At 32.8% G+C, this 14539-nt stretch overlaps 1 protein-coding gene across 2 annotated transcripts in view; it reads left to right on the top strand.

Moving 5' to 3' along the window:
- LOC117334987 (lachesin-like) overlaps window positions 1-7606 on the top strand; it is a 174734-nt gene extending 167128 nt beyond the window's left edge. For both annotated transcript variants that reach the window (XM_033894870.1, XM_033894871.1), the window contains 2 exons: window positions 3167-3193; window positions 7396-7606. In XM_033894870.1, coding sequence (XP_033750761.1) covers window positions 3167-3193; window positions 7396-7508 — 140 coding nt within the window. In that variant the 3' untranslated portion in view covers window positions 7509-7606. The remainder of the gene's footprint in view (window positions 1-3166; window positions 3194-7395) is intronic.
- Window positions 7607-14539: the final 6933 nt, after the last annotated feature.

Raw genomic sequence — 14539 nt, forward strand, 5'->3', positions numbered from 1 at the left:
ATAAATGGTGGTATTTATAATGGGAGTTATATAAAAGGTGGTATTTATAATGGGAGTTACATAAATGGTGGTATTTATAATGGGAGTTATATAAAAAGTAGTAATTATAATGGGAGTTATATAAAAGGTGGTAGTTCTAATGGGAGTTATATAAAAAGTAGTAATTATAATGGGAGTTATATAAATGGTGGTAGTTATAATGGGAGTTATATAAAACGTAGTAGTTATAATGGGAGTTATATAAAACGTAGTAGTTATAATGGGAGTTATATAAAACGTAGTAGTTATAATGGGAGTTATATAAAAGGTAGTAGTTATAATGGGAGTTATATAAAACGTAGTAGTTATAATGGGAGTTATATAAAACGTAGTAGTTATAATGGGAGTTATATAAAACGTAGTAGTTATAATGGGAGTTATATAAAAAGTAGTAGTTATAATGGGAGTTATATAAAACGTAGTAGTTATAATGGGAGTTACATAAATGGTGGTATTTATAATGGGAGTTATATAAAAGGTGGTATTTATAATGGGAGTTATATAAAACGTAGTAGTTATAATGGGAGTTATGTAAAACGTAGTAGTTATAATGGGAGTTATATAAAAAGTAGTAGTTATAATGGGAGTTATATAAAACGTAGTAGTTATAATGGGAGTTACATAAATGGTGGTAGTTATAATGGGAGTTATATAAAAAGTAGTAGTTATAATGGGAGTTATATAAAAAGTAGTAGTTATAATGGGAGTTATATAAAAAGTAGTAATTATAATGGGAGTTATATAAAAAGTAGTAGTTATAATGGGAGTTATATAAAAGTAGTAATTATAATGGGAGTTATATAAAATGTAGTAATTATAATGGGAGTTATATAAAAAGTAGTAGTTATAATGGGAGTTATATAAAAAGTAGTAGTTATAATGGGAGTTACATAAAATGTGGTAACTATAATTTGAGCTACATAAAATGTGGTAACAATAATTTGAGCTACATAAAATGTGGTAACAATAATTTGAGTTACATAAAATGTGGTAACAATAATTTGAGCTACATAAAATGTGGTAACAATAATTTGAGTAACATAAAATGTGGTAACAATAATTTGAGCTACATAAAATGTGGTAACTATAATTTGAGCTACATAAAATGTGGTAACTATAATTTGAGCTACATTAAAAAGATGGTGATTTTAATTGGAGTTATATAAAATGTGGTGATTGTGATCGAAGTTACATCAAATATTGTAATTATAATGGGAGTTACAAAAATGAGGCAATAGGTTACGACTAGAAACGTTTACCGGTTCATCTCAAATTTTGGTCGAGGCGATATAAATGATCTATCCGTTCATGGCGCAAACAAACATGTAATGTAACCACTGTTTGATTTTTGTTGTTTTGTTGTTGTTGTTGTTTCATTTTGTTTTATTTATTTGTTTATTTGTTTATTTTTGTTTATTTTATTTTTTTTGTATCACAAAGTTATCTGCATGAAGGTTAGTTATACGTTCAAAAAATTTTGATATTTATCTCATGATATATTACAACAATGTGTCCAGTCGAAAGATAATACCGAGACTGTTTTGTGTTGATCTTTACGGGTTATTTAGGTATAAGATGTGTGTAAGACCTCATTCAACGGTCTTATCGCATTAATAATTTTCCAATTGACACTATATATACAGTTAATTAATATCGAGTTGGTAATCATGACAAATCGAAAACAGGAAAATGTATGTTCTTTGAGATATTTGTTTAAATATATTATGCAGTGATTTAGGTATATATATATATGCTGCTGGCAACGGATTCGTTATGTTAATCCCTAATAACGAATCCGCTGCTAACTTCAGACCGCTGAATATGTATAAATAGTCTACGGTCTCGTAACCCGCCACGACAAGCTACATAGCTGCTAACAAGACTAGCTACACGACTAGCAACATGTCTAGTTACAAACTTAGTTACATGACTAGCAAAATGACTAGTTGCATGACTATCTACATGATGAGCTACATGACTAATTAAATGCCTAGTTATAAGACTAGATACAGGAGTAGTTACAGTTCTAGTTAAATGACTAGTTGAATGCCTGGTTACATGATTATTTACATGCCTAGTTACATGCCTAGACTAAATACAGTACAAGTTACATGACTATTTAAATGGCTAGTTACAGGACTAGATACAGTACTAGCTACTTGACTAGTTAAAGAACTATATACAGGACTAGTTATATAACTATTTAAATGATTAGATACAGTACAAACTGTATGACTAGTTACATGACTAGTTAAAAGATTAGATACATTACTAGATACAGGACTAATTACATGACTAGATACAGTACAAGTGACATGACTAGTTAAAGGACTGTTTACAGTTCTAGTTAGATAACTAGTTATTTGACTAGATACAGTACTAGTTATATGATTAAAGATTAGATAAATTACTAGATACAGTACTAGTTACAGTACTAGTTACATGACTAATTAAAGGACTAGTAACATGACTAGTTAAAGGACTAGTTACAGAACTAGATACAGTACTAGCTACATGACTATTTACAAGAGTAGATACAGTACAAGTTACATGACTATTTACAAGACTAGATACAGTACTAGTTACATGTCTAGTAACATGACTAGTTAAAGGACTAGTTACATGACTAGTTAAAGGACTAGTAACATGACTAGTTACATGACTAATTAAAGGACTAGTTACAGAACTAATTAAAGGACTAGTTACATGACTAGTTAAAGGACTAGTAACATGACTAGTTAAAGGACTAGTTACAGAACTAGATACAGTACTAGCTACATGACTATTTACAAGACTAGATACAGTACTAGTTACATGTCTAGTAACATGACTAGTTAAAGGACTAGTAACATGACTAGTTACATGACTAATTAAAGGACTAGTTGCATGACTAGTTAAAGGACTAGTTACATGACTAGTGATATGACTAGATACAGTACTAGTTACATGACTAGTAACATGGCTAGTTAAATGACTAGATACAGTACTAGATACAGTACTAGTTACATGATTAGTTAAATGACTAGATACAGTACTATTTACATGACTAGTTACATCGTTAGGACTTGTTCCACATTCATATTGTCTCTTATTTAAGTATTTATCTATCATTAATTCTGTGTTTCAGCTAAATCATCTATAATTAGAAGAAGCGGTAAGTAAATATATTTAAGTGTTTATCGGTTCACTACAAACGTTTTATTTGCGTTTTACATTATAACTACTATACTTTAACCCCGTGTTGCCAAACACTTTTACTATCTATATTGTAATCACACATGCGGTATTATAATTTGTGCTTGTTAATTTAAGATTTTATAATTTGTAGTACTTTTGTGTGTCTATTACCTGAAGTGGTGTCGTGGATGCACTTTCAAAGCTTTCATAGAATGCATTATGATTGTTAGTATGTATATTAGCAATACAGTAGATACTTATGTAGTAAATGTAGCATATATCGGGGTAATACAGCAAATAGGTATACAGGACAGTACGTATCCATGTATAAAGCATATATTATACAGAACATGTAACGTATACTAGTAATACAACGTATACTTGTAATACAGAAGTTACGTATACAGTACATATAATGTATACTAGTAATATAGTAGATATGTATACAGCACACACATTGTATATTTGTCATACAGTAGATATGGATACAGTACAAACGAGGAATCTAATTATAAAGCAGATATTTATTCAGAACATGTAATGTATACTACAATATAGAAATACAGCAGATATTTAAACATTACATCCGACGTATGAATTTATAAAGCAGACAATTTTACAGTACATGTAATGTATTATAGTAATACAGTACATGTGACGTATATTAGTAATACAGTAGATATGTGCACAATATTACAATGTATACTAGTAATACAGTAGATATGTATGCAGTAATACAGTGTTTACTAGTTATACATTAGATATGTATACAGTACGTACTAATTATATACAATACATACAATGTAATCTTGTAATACAGTATATATGTATACAGTAAATACATTGTATACTAGTAATACAGTAAATATGTATACATAACATACAATGCATACTAGTTATATCGTAGATATGTATACAGTACGTACTATTTAGATACAATACATACAATGTCATCTTGTAATACAGTAGATATGTATACAGTAAATACATTGTATACTAGGAATACAGTAAATATGTATACAGCATATACAATGTTTACTCAAAATAAAGTAGATATATATACAGTACATATAATGTACACAGTTCTAGTAATATAATAGGTAGCATACAGTACATACAATATATTTAGTACATATAATATATTTAGTACATACAGTGTATACAGCATATACAATGTATACAGTAAATATAATATATTAAATACATACAATATATACGGTACATACAATGTATGCAGTACATATAATATATACAGTACATATAATATATTCAGTACATACAATGTATACAGCATATACAATGTATACAGTACATATAATGTATGCAGTACATACAGTATATAAAGTACCTATACTATATTCAGTACATACAATGTATACGGTACATACAATGTATACGGTACATACAATGTATACGGTACATACAATGTATACGGTACATACAATGTATACGGTACATACAATGTATACAGTACATATAATATATGCAGTACATATACTATATAAAGTACATATAATGTATGCAGTACATACAGTATATAAAGTGCCTATAATATATTCAGTACATACAATGTATACAGTACATATCATATATTCAGTACATACAATGTATATAGCACATACAATGAATACAATACATACAATGTATACGGTACATACAATGTATACTACGCTGAGTTGTCAGAAATGACGGAACAACCTGGACCAGGAGAAGAACTTAAATGTAAAGCAATTCTACCTGCCACACTAATATTTGCATGTCCTTGAAATGTAGATAACTCCTGCAATAAAACATTTTGTAATAGTCTTTTGATTTCATAAACACGAAAGAGAGTGATCAATTATACAGCCTTACAAAGTACATATGATAATTATATGTTAAGTGTTAATCATGCTCCTTTCCTTTCGGAATGTTTCATATGTGTTGTTGTTTAGAGTTGTAAAACTGTACGTCTTATGTGTTGTTGTTTATAGTTGTAAAACTGTACGTCTGCTTTCTTTTCCGGTCTTTCTGAAATCGCTATACAGTCTTTATTGTACTTTCAGTATCATTTCTTATCCCATATTATTATATCTATAATCTAAATTCTTAATAAAAAAACCGAATATTAGTTCCGTATTGAAATTTTCATGTAACATCAGTTGATGACAAAGAATCTCATGGTTTTAAAGGATTATATACCACGTCCTGCTATATACTCAGGACTGAGGATTATTGTTTATAATAGTTGGTCTTCACGATGAAATACTATACCGATAATAGAGTCGTGAAATGAATGCTTTCCATACTAACAAGTGAGTGCAGCTGATCAAGTATTATAAACAAACTCCTACTCTGATCATACTTAATACTCCAATACCATGGGCATACAGGAGTCATTGTCCAGATATTTACAATACAAATTAGAATATGAATGTTGAATGTCCGACAAAAGACATGATGAAAATTGGATATGCATATAGACCTGTATGTGCAAAAATGGTTTATGCGTTGACAAGTGGAGTTGTATAGAAATTGTAACAAATATTCGTTAAAAGTCCAGAGGCTTCACTTCTGCATGCGATCCATTTTCTGATACAATGTTAAAGCGCATATACTGCTAATGTGCTGCACGGGACCGATGATATGTTCTGACATGCGCTATCCCTGAGGATATTAATGTGTCTGAGTATGTCTCCTTCGCCCCATAACTGGTATCAGCCGTAATTATACAGAGGAAAATGTTTTAATACACACTGCGCATTATTGTATTGGTGAGACTGTTACTGTATGTAATAAAAATTCCCACTCGCATAGGAGAAATGGTTTTGTTTTGATTATCCGCAACAAGTTATGATTCCATTTTGTCTTCACATCGCGTCTACATAATCAAAACAGGAATTTTGTAGACGAAGTAAACTTAGTCACTATCAGAACCACAAAAAATAAAAGAAAAAAGAAAAAGAAAAGCAATATCTATATAGACATGCGCTGAAAATGTATTTTAAAGGATAGTATACCCGTTTGAAGTATGTATCAATATAATATAGCGGTGGCAGGTAAGGAGTTATGTCCAGATGTTCAGATGACCTTACGATAGAACGAGATTTGTTCAGGTTATCAACAAGTGTCTCTCATAAATTTTATGCTCGAAAAAATAAAAATAAAAAAAAATTGATCTACCAATAAAAACAATTGTAAAAATGTTGAAATCTCTGATCTGTCATACAATAGAAGAGACTCTGATACGATCTTGGTCAGTCGTGTTTTCAATGCTAGATCTCATCTGAAAATGTCTCCTTTATTGACACCCATCCATACGTTACAGAAAGACTCTTATCTGATAGAGAAAAGCGTTATTTCAATATATTTCAAATACATGATCAGCTTCCTGACCTTCTTTTGAATATATATATATTTGTTAAGGCGTTATAAAAATATGTGCGAAAATAATGATATGCTTCTTAAACTTTTCAAACTTTTTGAACAACTCGTACAAGCAACAGTTTTTCTACATCATTTTATTTTCTACAGAGCTACGTGTTCGAAAGAACTTCTGTTTTGGGGTCTCTGTCCCCGCAATACAAAGCATACTCTCACTTGATCATGAGGATACTAAATACGACAGTATTAAAAAAAATACTTGATTTAGAAGGATTATTTCCTAATTTTTTCAAACCAACCGGTACCAACCAACTTAGCGGTAAGTATATCTATGAAATTCTAATCCTGGTGTGTATCTAGACAATTCTCATATTGGTGTATATCAAGGAGGTTTTAACTATGCATCAACATTCTATTGCCATTATGGTTTCCTACCGCCGTCTTTTCATGACGAAAGGTAATAATGAAATGTTATTATGGAGAGCAAAACAGCTGCTTGATTGTTCGACTACATAATGCATTAGAAACATATAATTTATAAGATTAATTGACGTGAATAATTCAACGGCCTCCTATAACATCTGTCTCGGTATTGTAACGACACCATAGTGGTGATATATGTTATGTAAGGTTACAATCGAAATATATCGCCATAATAATATATCAGACCGAAATCACGCCTGACTGACATCTGTAATGTTTACGTTGATATCTGTTTGATACATGTTGTTCTATAGATACATGCCTGTTTAAAATGCTGATAGAGTTGTTGACAAATCATGCCTATTCTCATATGTTTTCTTATATGTTTTGCAGAAACAGCAGAAACAGAGTCAACAAATGGTTATTCATCGGCAGCATCATCTCTTTTCGTTTTATTACCCATATGTACAATCCCATGGACGTTATATATTCTTTTTTCAACGTGATTCACATCTTTATTGTTGTTTAAATAAATCGTTATTTTTCTCTCTTATCAATCAATACTATGCAGATTGTGTGTAATAAATTTTATATTTTACTTAAACATTGATTTAAACTTGTCGTTGCCAGATTTTTTAAAATTTTGTCACGAATATTAACTATCGATTTTCCTCAGACGTCAACAAAGTATTTTACAAATATTTTTATATAAACACAGGATTAAACGATACGTTCTCAGATCATTTGAAACAGTGCCTCCTAGCCACAGGGTTGTTCAAACCGACGTTGAAGGAATCAGTCAATACCAACGTTAAGGTGTAAGCTCAAAATACCACAAAGCCTGTCAGAGAGGAAGGAGATAACCTAAGTCAATCGAGTTAGACCTTGTATAGTAGCTCATACCAATGTGGTTTCAGGTGCAGAGTCTGCGAAATAGTATATTAACCTAGCCTTATATACACACTGTTCACAGGTAATTACTCCTGTTCTCCGTTTAAAGGCCCCGGAACCATTAAAGGTGATTCTAGTTATCATTGTTGACTGAGGAGGCAATGACATTTGTGTTCTGGTGAAATGATGCTATGAATGCTTCATAACTCTAGCCCTTATGAACCAAGAAGGAAAATTATATTTTAACTTGAAAGAGAAAATTCAAATTCGTGAAATCAGTAAACTAAAGCGTATCGTTATATAGGCGGCAGGCTTAAGAGGAGTTTTAAATTGTGGACGAATGTAATATGCCAAGGTTAAACGCAGCGTTTCTACATATAAATGCATGAATATATTAGTCTATGATACGGAAATATAAGTATGGCGCTATGACGGATACTTCAAAAACAAATATATATTGCTAAACATGAAACGCATAACGTATATATATAATGTATAGACATATTTGATGTCAACTTTTACCTAAATTAGAGGATTGAAAGCTAACCTCTTGTAAAAAAGGAGGGGGGATTTGTGTTTTGGTGTGGGGATACCAGCATAGAGACGAAACCATCATTCTGACTCATCAACCATTAAACCAGGGCAAAACATAAGCAAACGAATATAGATTGAAATGGAAAATCCGGCAAGAGGTGGGTGCTCCGGACGAATAAGCGTATTTTACTTCATTCACGACACCCGCATTAGAAATCTAGGTTAAATCCGGTTAAAGTCACAATCTAAAACAAGAGTTAGGGCGGTGATAATGTCACTACTAGGTTCAAACATCAAACACGTCTGACTTCATATCACAACACGAAATTGATCCTACCCCAATGAGATCATGATGTCGATTGTCTTCAGCCTGCATTTCTCTAAAAAATGTATTATCAATTTCTCCGTGAGGAGGCGATACATGTTAGTGAAATAGTAATAATTTAATTTTGTATGAAACACGCATTTTCATTGGCTGAAATAATTTTGTTATACCTCCATAACAAAATTTTTGACGTTGCGAAATGTAACGTCATTTTTGATTGGCTGATGACGTTGCGTAATAATTTATCACAGAAAAGAGTTCGCCAAAGAAAGTGAAATATCTTGGTGTGTATAAGACGAAATTAAATTATAAGAATTAACATACATTATTTTTTCTGTTATAGAGTCATAACATAAAAAACTGGAGTGTAATCTCTTCATAAACCGCTTCGCGGTTTATTTAGAGTACACTCCAGTTTTTTCTGTTATGAATGTATAACAGAAAAAAATATTTATGTTTATCCTTAAATAATAGGAACAAACCCTTAAATATACAGAACAACTATGACGTGTAAACACCGGAGGTAGGAAATGCATGAACGTTGCTATCTAGAAATGGTACATAAAAGGAATACCATACAGTGGAGTTTTGCGCTCGGTAATATTGTAATTAGAAATCAAGGAAAGCGGCTGAAGTTAGACCTTACAGAATGTCAGTGAATTCAAGTTTTGGAGGGTTTATCAGGTAACCATGGCTAATCACGTTGAAATATAACACATCGCCAATACCAAAAAAATAACATTCAAAGACTGTAGAATGCCACCTATTACCTGTTCTTGTTCTGGTATAAACAAGTCAGCCGACAGAAGGGCGCAGTTTGTTCTCAGGCACACGCCACTAGTCTGTTAGAAGATCAGGCGACCAATCTGAACAAACATGCTGTCAATCAGAAAAAACAATCATCCTCCCAAATAAATCTTAGGTGTAACATCATCGATAATTTAACCATTGTCTTGTCTTATATAGGGATTTGCCTATGCTTTGATTGCGTAATGACATATTATTTTGCTTATTGCATGGTGACATTGTGTATAGGTAAAATGTAGACTACGTTAGTCTATGTTTGACATAACTATCACTGTGACGGATATTATTATAATGCTAGCATTCAAGCGCTACTATACGGAATTCAACTATATCCATATCTAACATTATTGTGGATACACCATGATGTATATAGCTTATCCAATGTCGGTATATATACCGGCAGGGGCATGGAATTCGATTTACAGAAGGAACACTTCAGCCTAACTCTAATCCATTAGACTTTACTATATGGCATTCATATTGTTTTTCTTATCATACATTGTAGTGTCTGTATCGTTAACGTTACCATAATCATCAAATCACATAACCGAAACAACAACGGAAGGTTTTTTTTTTAGCTGTTTCTTACAATTCACAGCCGAAACAAAAGTAAAAGTGGTACTTTCAAAATACAATAATTTAATTGGTATTAATTCACAGATGGTGTAGGAATAGCAATCACGGTACAGTTGCAACTCGCACATCTATATAGCGCATGTCAACATTACACAGCAAGCCGTGAAGACAACCAGTAAATATTTGCTAATTCGGCAATTTAAGTGATAATATCTCCCTGATAACGAGGCATCGTATCCTTCAACAATGTGCATCATTTATATAAGAATCGCCAGGAACAACCAGTTCACCAGAGGGAACCAGAATTCTAGCTCTAAGCATTTCCTTATATATAAATTGCATTAGGCATAATTAGCTGTTAACTCACAAGAGTGTATGTATAGACGGTACAAATCGGTCATTTCAGAAACACATAGAAACTACAAGAGCAATAACTCTTCATTACCGGTGTCAATGTGTTAAGCTCATGACAGTGAATACACTTTCTTTTGTAAGGTTAAAAATGCTTAGGGCGAAATTGTTTTTTTTTTTTTTTAAATAAATATTTGTCACAATTAGTAGACTACATGACTTCGATAAAGACAGTTTAACAAATATAAACAATTGCACTTGTACACTGTTTGAATCACTTTGATCATGTGTTCGAAGATACCTAATTCGGAAACTTTTTCTTTTCAATATGCGTATCCCTCGTTGCTCCAAAATTTGTTTCGAAGTTCCATGGTCTCTGCACCGTAAGGACGAACATCTTACGTTATATATATATGGCTACACCACTTCTGACCTAACGTCTTCACATCAATTATTTGTTACTGATGATGGCTTATATGAAAGCGTTTTATCACCATAAAATGTTCTCCCACCAAGCAATGTCTATTGGTAATTTAACACCATGCCAGACCACTAGCTCCCCAATCTCTCCCGTACTAATGAAGATTTACGGCACACATTCTGACTTTATTTTGACGTTTTGCAAACATTTGTCTTTACTGTCTTACTGTTAACAGCGCAGCACATTTACAAATCAATTATTTTGATGTTCTCAATCGCTCCCTGGGAACATTATATATGATCAAACAAAGGTGATTTTCGATATGTCTATTATACTTTACACAGATATGTGTTTGATTGGGGTAAACGTCATCGCAACAGCCAATGTCGCTTAAGGACATATGTCTAGAAGGAAATAACCGATCGAAATAATGCACATGAAGAGGAGAAAGACAGGAGAAAATGGAAATGAAGAGGAGGAAGACAGGAGAAAAGGGAATCAACGTGTGGTGACTGTCACCGCAATTAATTTCAACCAAAACCTGAAATATATGTTCTATTAACGGTTAATGAATATAACGGACACATATACATTTGTTTTTATAACAGCGTTCATGTCTGATTTTCGAAACCTTTTAGAATTATGTGTTTGAAACATGTCTTCACTATCGAAAGGTGATCCGTGGAGGCCGTCAATACTGTATAAAGTCGAAAGAAAGCGGTCTTCTCATTGGTCAAAATTCCCTCAGGAAATAGTTATGAGCGTCAGGACCGTGGGTTACCGACGATGGCAAATTTTCGTCATATCACTTTCTCAAAATGAGAACAAAGATAGTGAAAACAGAACTAGCACGCATACCAGGGAGTATCGGACACATTTGACTGCATATTCCACTAATATTTCAATTTTTTTTCGGTCAACATCTACCACGTAAAATACTGTACTCGTCTAACATTTCAAGCCGGACTTGTCTAGATAGAGCTGTCATATGTCAACATTCTACACAAGTACTGGCTATTAACGTAAGGTCAAATGTCTAAACTCTTTTGAAAATAACGTACATATATCTATTCGTTCGATATTATTGCAGCTTACTTTCTACCACAATACCATGTGTTATTCAACTCTCAGACCATCAGTTAATCATTACAGCTGTTGATTAACAATCTGTTTATACCACACGCGGCATAAACTCTGTACGCATTTTGATTGGCTAACACGGTGAACTTTGACCCAAGCTGCAATTGTTATTGACGTCATCAATAATCTAATGACGTCACATCACCGGGTCCCGGACGTCACCGGTACACTTTATTTGCATACGCAAAATTATACTTGGCCACGTTTCCCTTTGATTCAAGCCAATATTATTGTGGTAGAAACAGGTCACACGACTCGAAATTGTTGGATATGGAATTTATTTCACACTCGTAAGTTATTTTTTAAAAGTTGCAAAAAACACTCGCTTTTAATTCCATATCCAACAACCACTCGTTGTGTAACCTCTATATATACAGTAATTTCTGTTTGTTTTCAGTGTATGTCCGCCCTGCATACCATTGGTGTTTTAGAATGATTCATATTCTCACAAAACACACGGACAAGTTTTCTTTATTTAAAAGCTATTCATTGGTCTATTACACTTTCACTCGTAATACAAAAAAATATGATTAAGGTAGAGAAGTCCATCTTTGCATTTTTGGTATTATTTTGCTCTTTTCCTGATATGTTACTTGGAAAGCAAATCAGTAATGCAATTAAATCGGATCACAAAACATTAAACAGCGGACTAGGTAGGCCCTTACAAAGTTATTCAAGATCTGTCAGCACAGAAGAAGAGAGATAACTCGATAAGAGTAAGCGCATTGTCATTATTAAATGGATATCATAACCTGTATATAGGTTGTTCATACTTTAGGAAGTACATACAATTTGGCAATTTACTAAAGCAGTACTAATGTGTCCACGTCTACTTTGCTGTGAATATTTCGGGGATGTGTTATAGCAGTATTTCCATTAAAGATTTATTGGGTTTTTTTATTCAACGGAGTAAGCAACACAATTTACATATTTTCCTTTCCTAAGATTAATTTTTGAAAGCGACCCCAAAATTCGAATGGGTCCTAACATAGCCTTGTTTAGTAGCAGTTACGCTTATGTCTAACGAAGATGGAGGAAGAAGAGAGAAAACCCTACCCTGTGAATTCGGTTTATCAAGGTTTTGACGTCCATCTAAGCACCTAATGAATATTTTGAAATACATGTATTTAAATATTGGCCTAAAAATGCCCTTCTTCTGGGCCGACGTTATCACACCTTCTTTTCATTGAAAAACCGCAGAGGGATCTCTATCGTGCAAGTTGGAATTCTTACACGAGACACAAATTTAAGTCCCATCAGACTGACTTGATGTTAGTGGTAAACGGTTAATTCAAATGCTGATGCTTTATTTTTGTGTCCGTACTTGTAAGACTTTCTTCGATGTCAGAAAATATGCTTAGTCCATTATTTATAGGCATACAAATCGCGTAGTGTATTGTGTGTACAGGAAATTGTAATATTGAACATTTGATACTACAAAATATAATCACAAACACTGGTAAAATATCGGCTTACCAATAACTTTATAATCACAAACTATATACACTATTTCTTACCAACCTGCTAATTAAATTTTCAAAATGAAGGGACGTTACTCTTACAGGTTAACGTAGTTCAACTTGCTATAAGCGTTATTTCAAGCATGCACGTTTAGGTACATTACTTTATTTAATGCATGTCTGACCTTGGGTTTAGATGGAAATAAATGATCTTACGAAAATCTCCGAGCAAAGCTGAAATAGAATTAAATATATTCCACTAATCCAGTACTTAAATATTATCTAAAACATATCCAGAATTATTCACAGTTCATCAAAGTTATAGAAATGGAGTCGTCCTCTGAAGCTTCCATTCTGTCTTCACTCCTGAAGCCAGCAATACGGAAACAGTGCGTTAAGCCGGCGTTTTTTTTTTTACGAATCGCACCTTTCAAGTACAGGCAATTTTAACTTTTTACGATCAGATACACACCTGGCTTTCCTACCATTAAATTAGTTGCTTACAATCACCTTCGTCACCTGATTTTAGATCGGTCGTGCACCAATTAACTACGCGATTTACATGCCTATTAATTGTGGACTAATCATATTATCTAGATAATATATATATTATAGCTTTTTTTCCCTCATTTTTTTGGTTTTTCGTTTCGTTTCGTTTCAGAGGATGACGTCATAGTTTGATATAGGTGCATATGTCTTCATATGTAAATGGTTTGTCTCTACGAACTTACGGTTTGAAGGTCTGTCATTGGCTATGCCAAATCGAATCGAGTGTTTTATAAACCGATTAAATGGTGAGGTTGTGTTTTTGTTTCTTTACGTATTGTGAAAGTAACCAAACGAGAGGCCATTTGGGCCTGTATCAATTGCCTGCGTTACTGGACCTCTTTTCTATTGGGATTTTTTTTAAACATTAAGGCATGCCTCAAGTAACCTTAAATATACGTCAAGGCCGTTCATTTTAGCAAATAGTGTATCACGTCCAAACAGCATACTATAGGTCTCTTTTCCTCTCGGTAACTCCCTCACAGA

Source organism: Pecten maximus, chromosome 9, assembly GCF_902652985.1.
Source record: "Pecten maximus chromosome 9, xPecMax1.1, whole genome shotgun sequence".
In the NCBI taxonomy this organism is placed as follows: domain Eukaryota; kingdom Metazoa; phylum Mollusca; class Bivalvia; order Pectinida; family Pectinidae; genus Pecten; species Pecten maximus.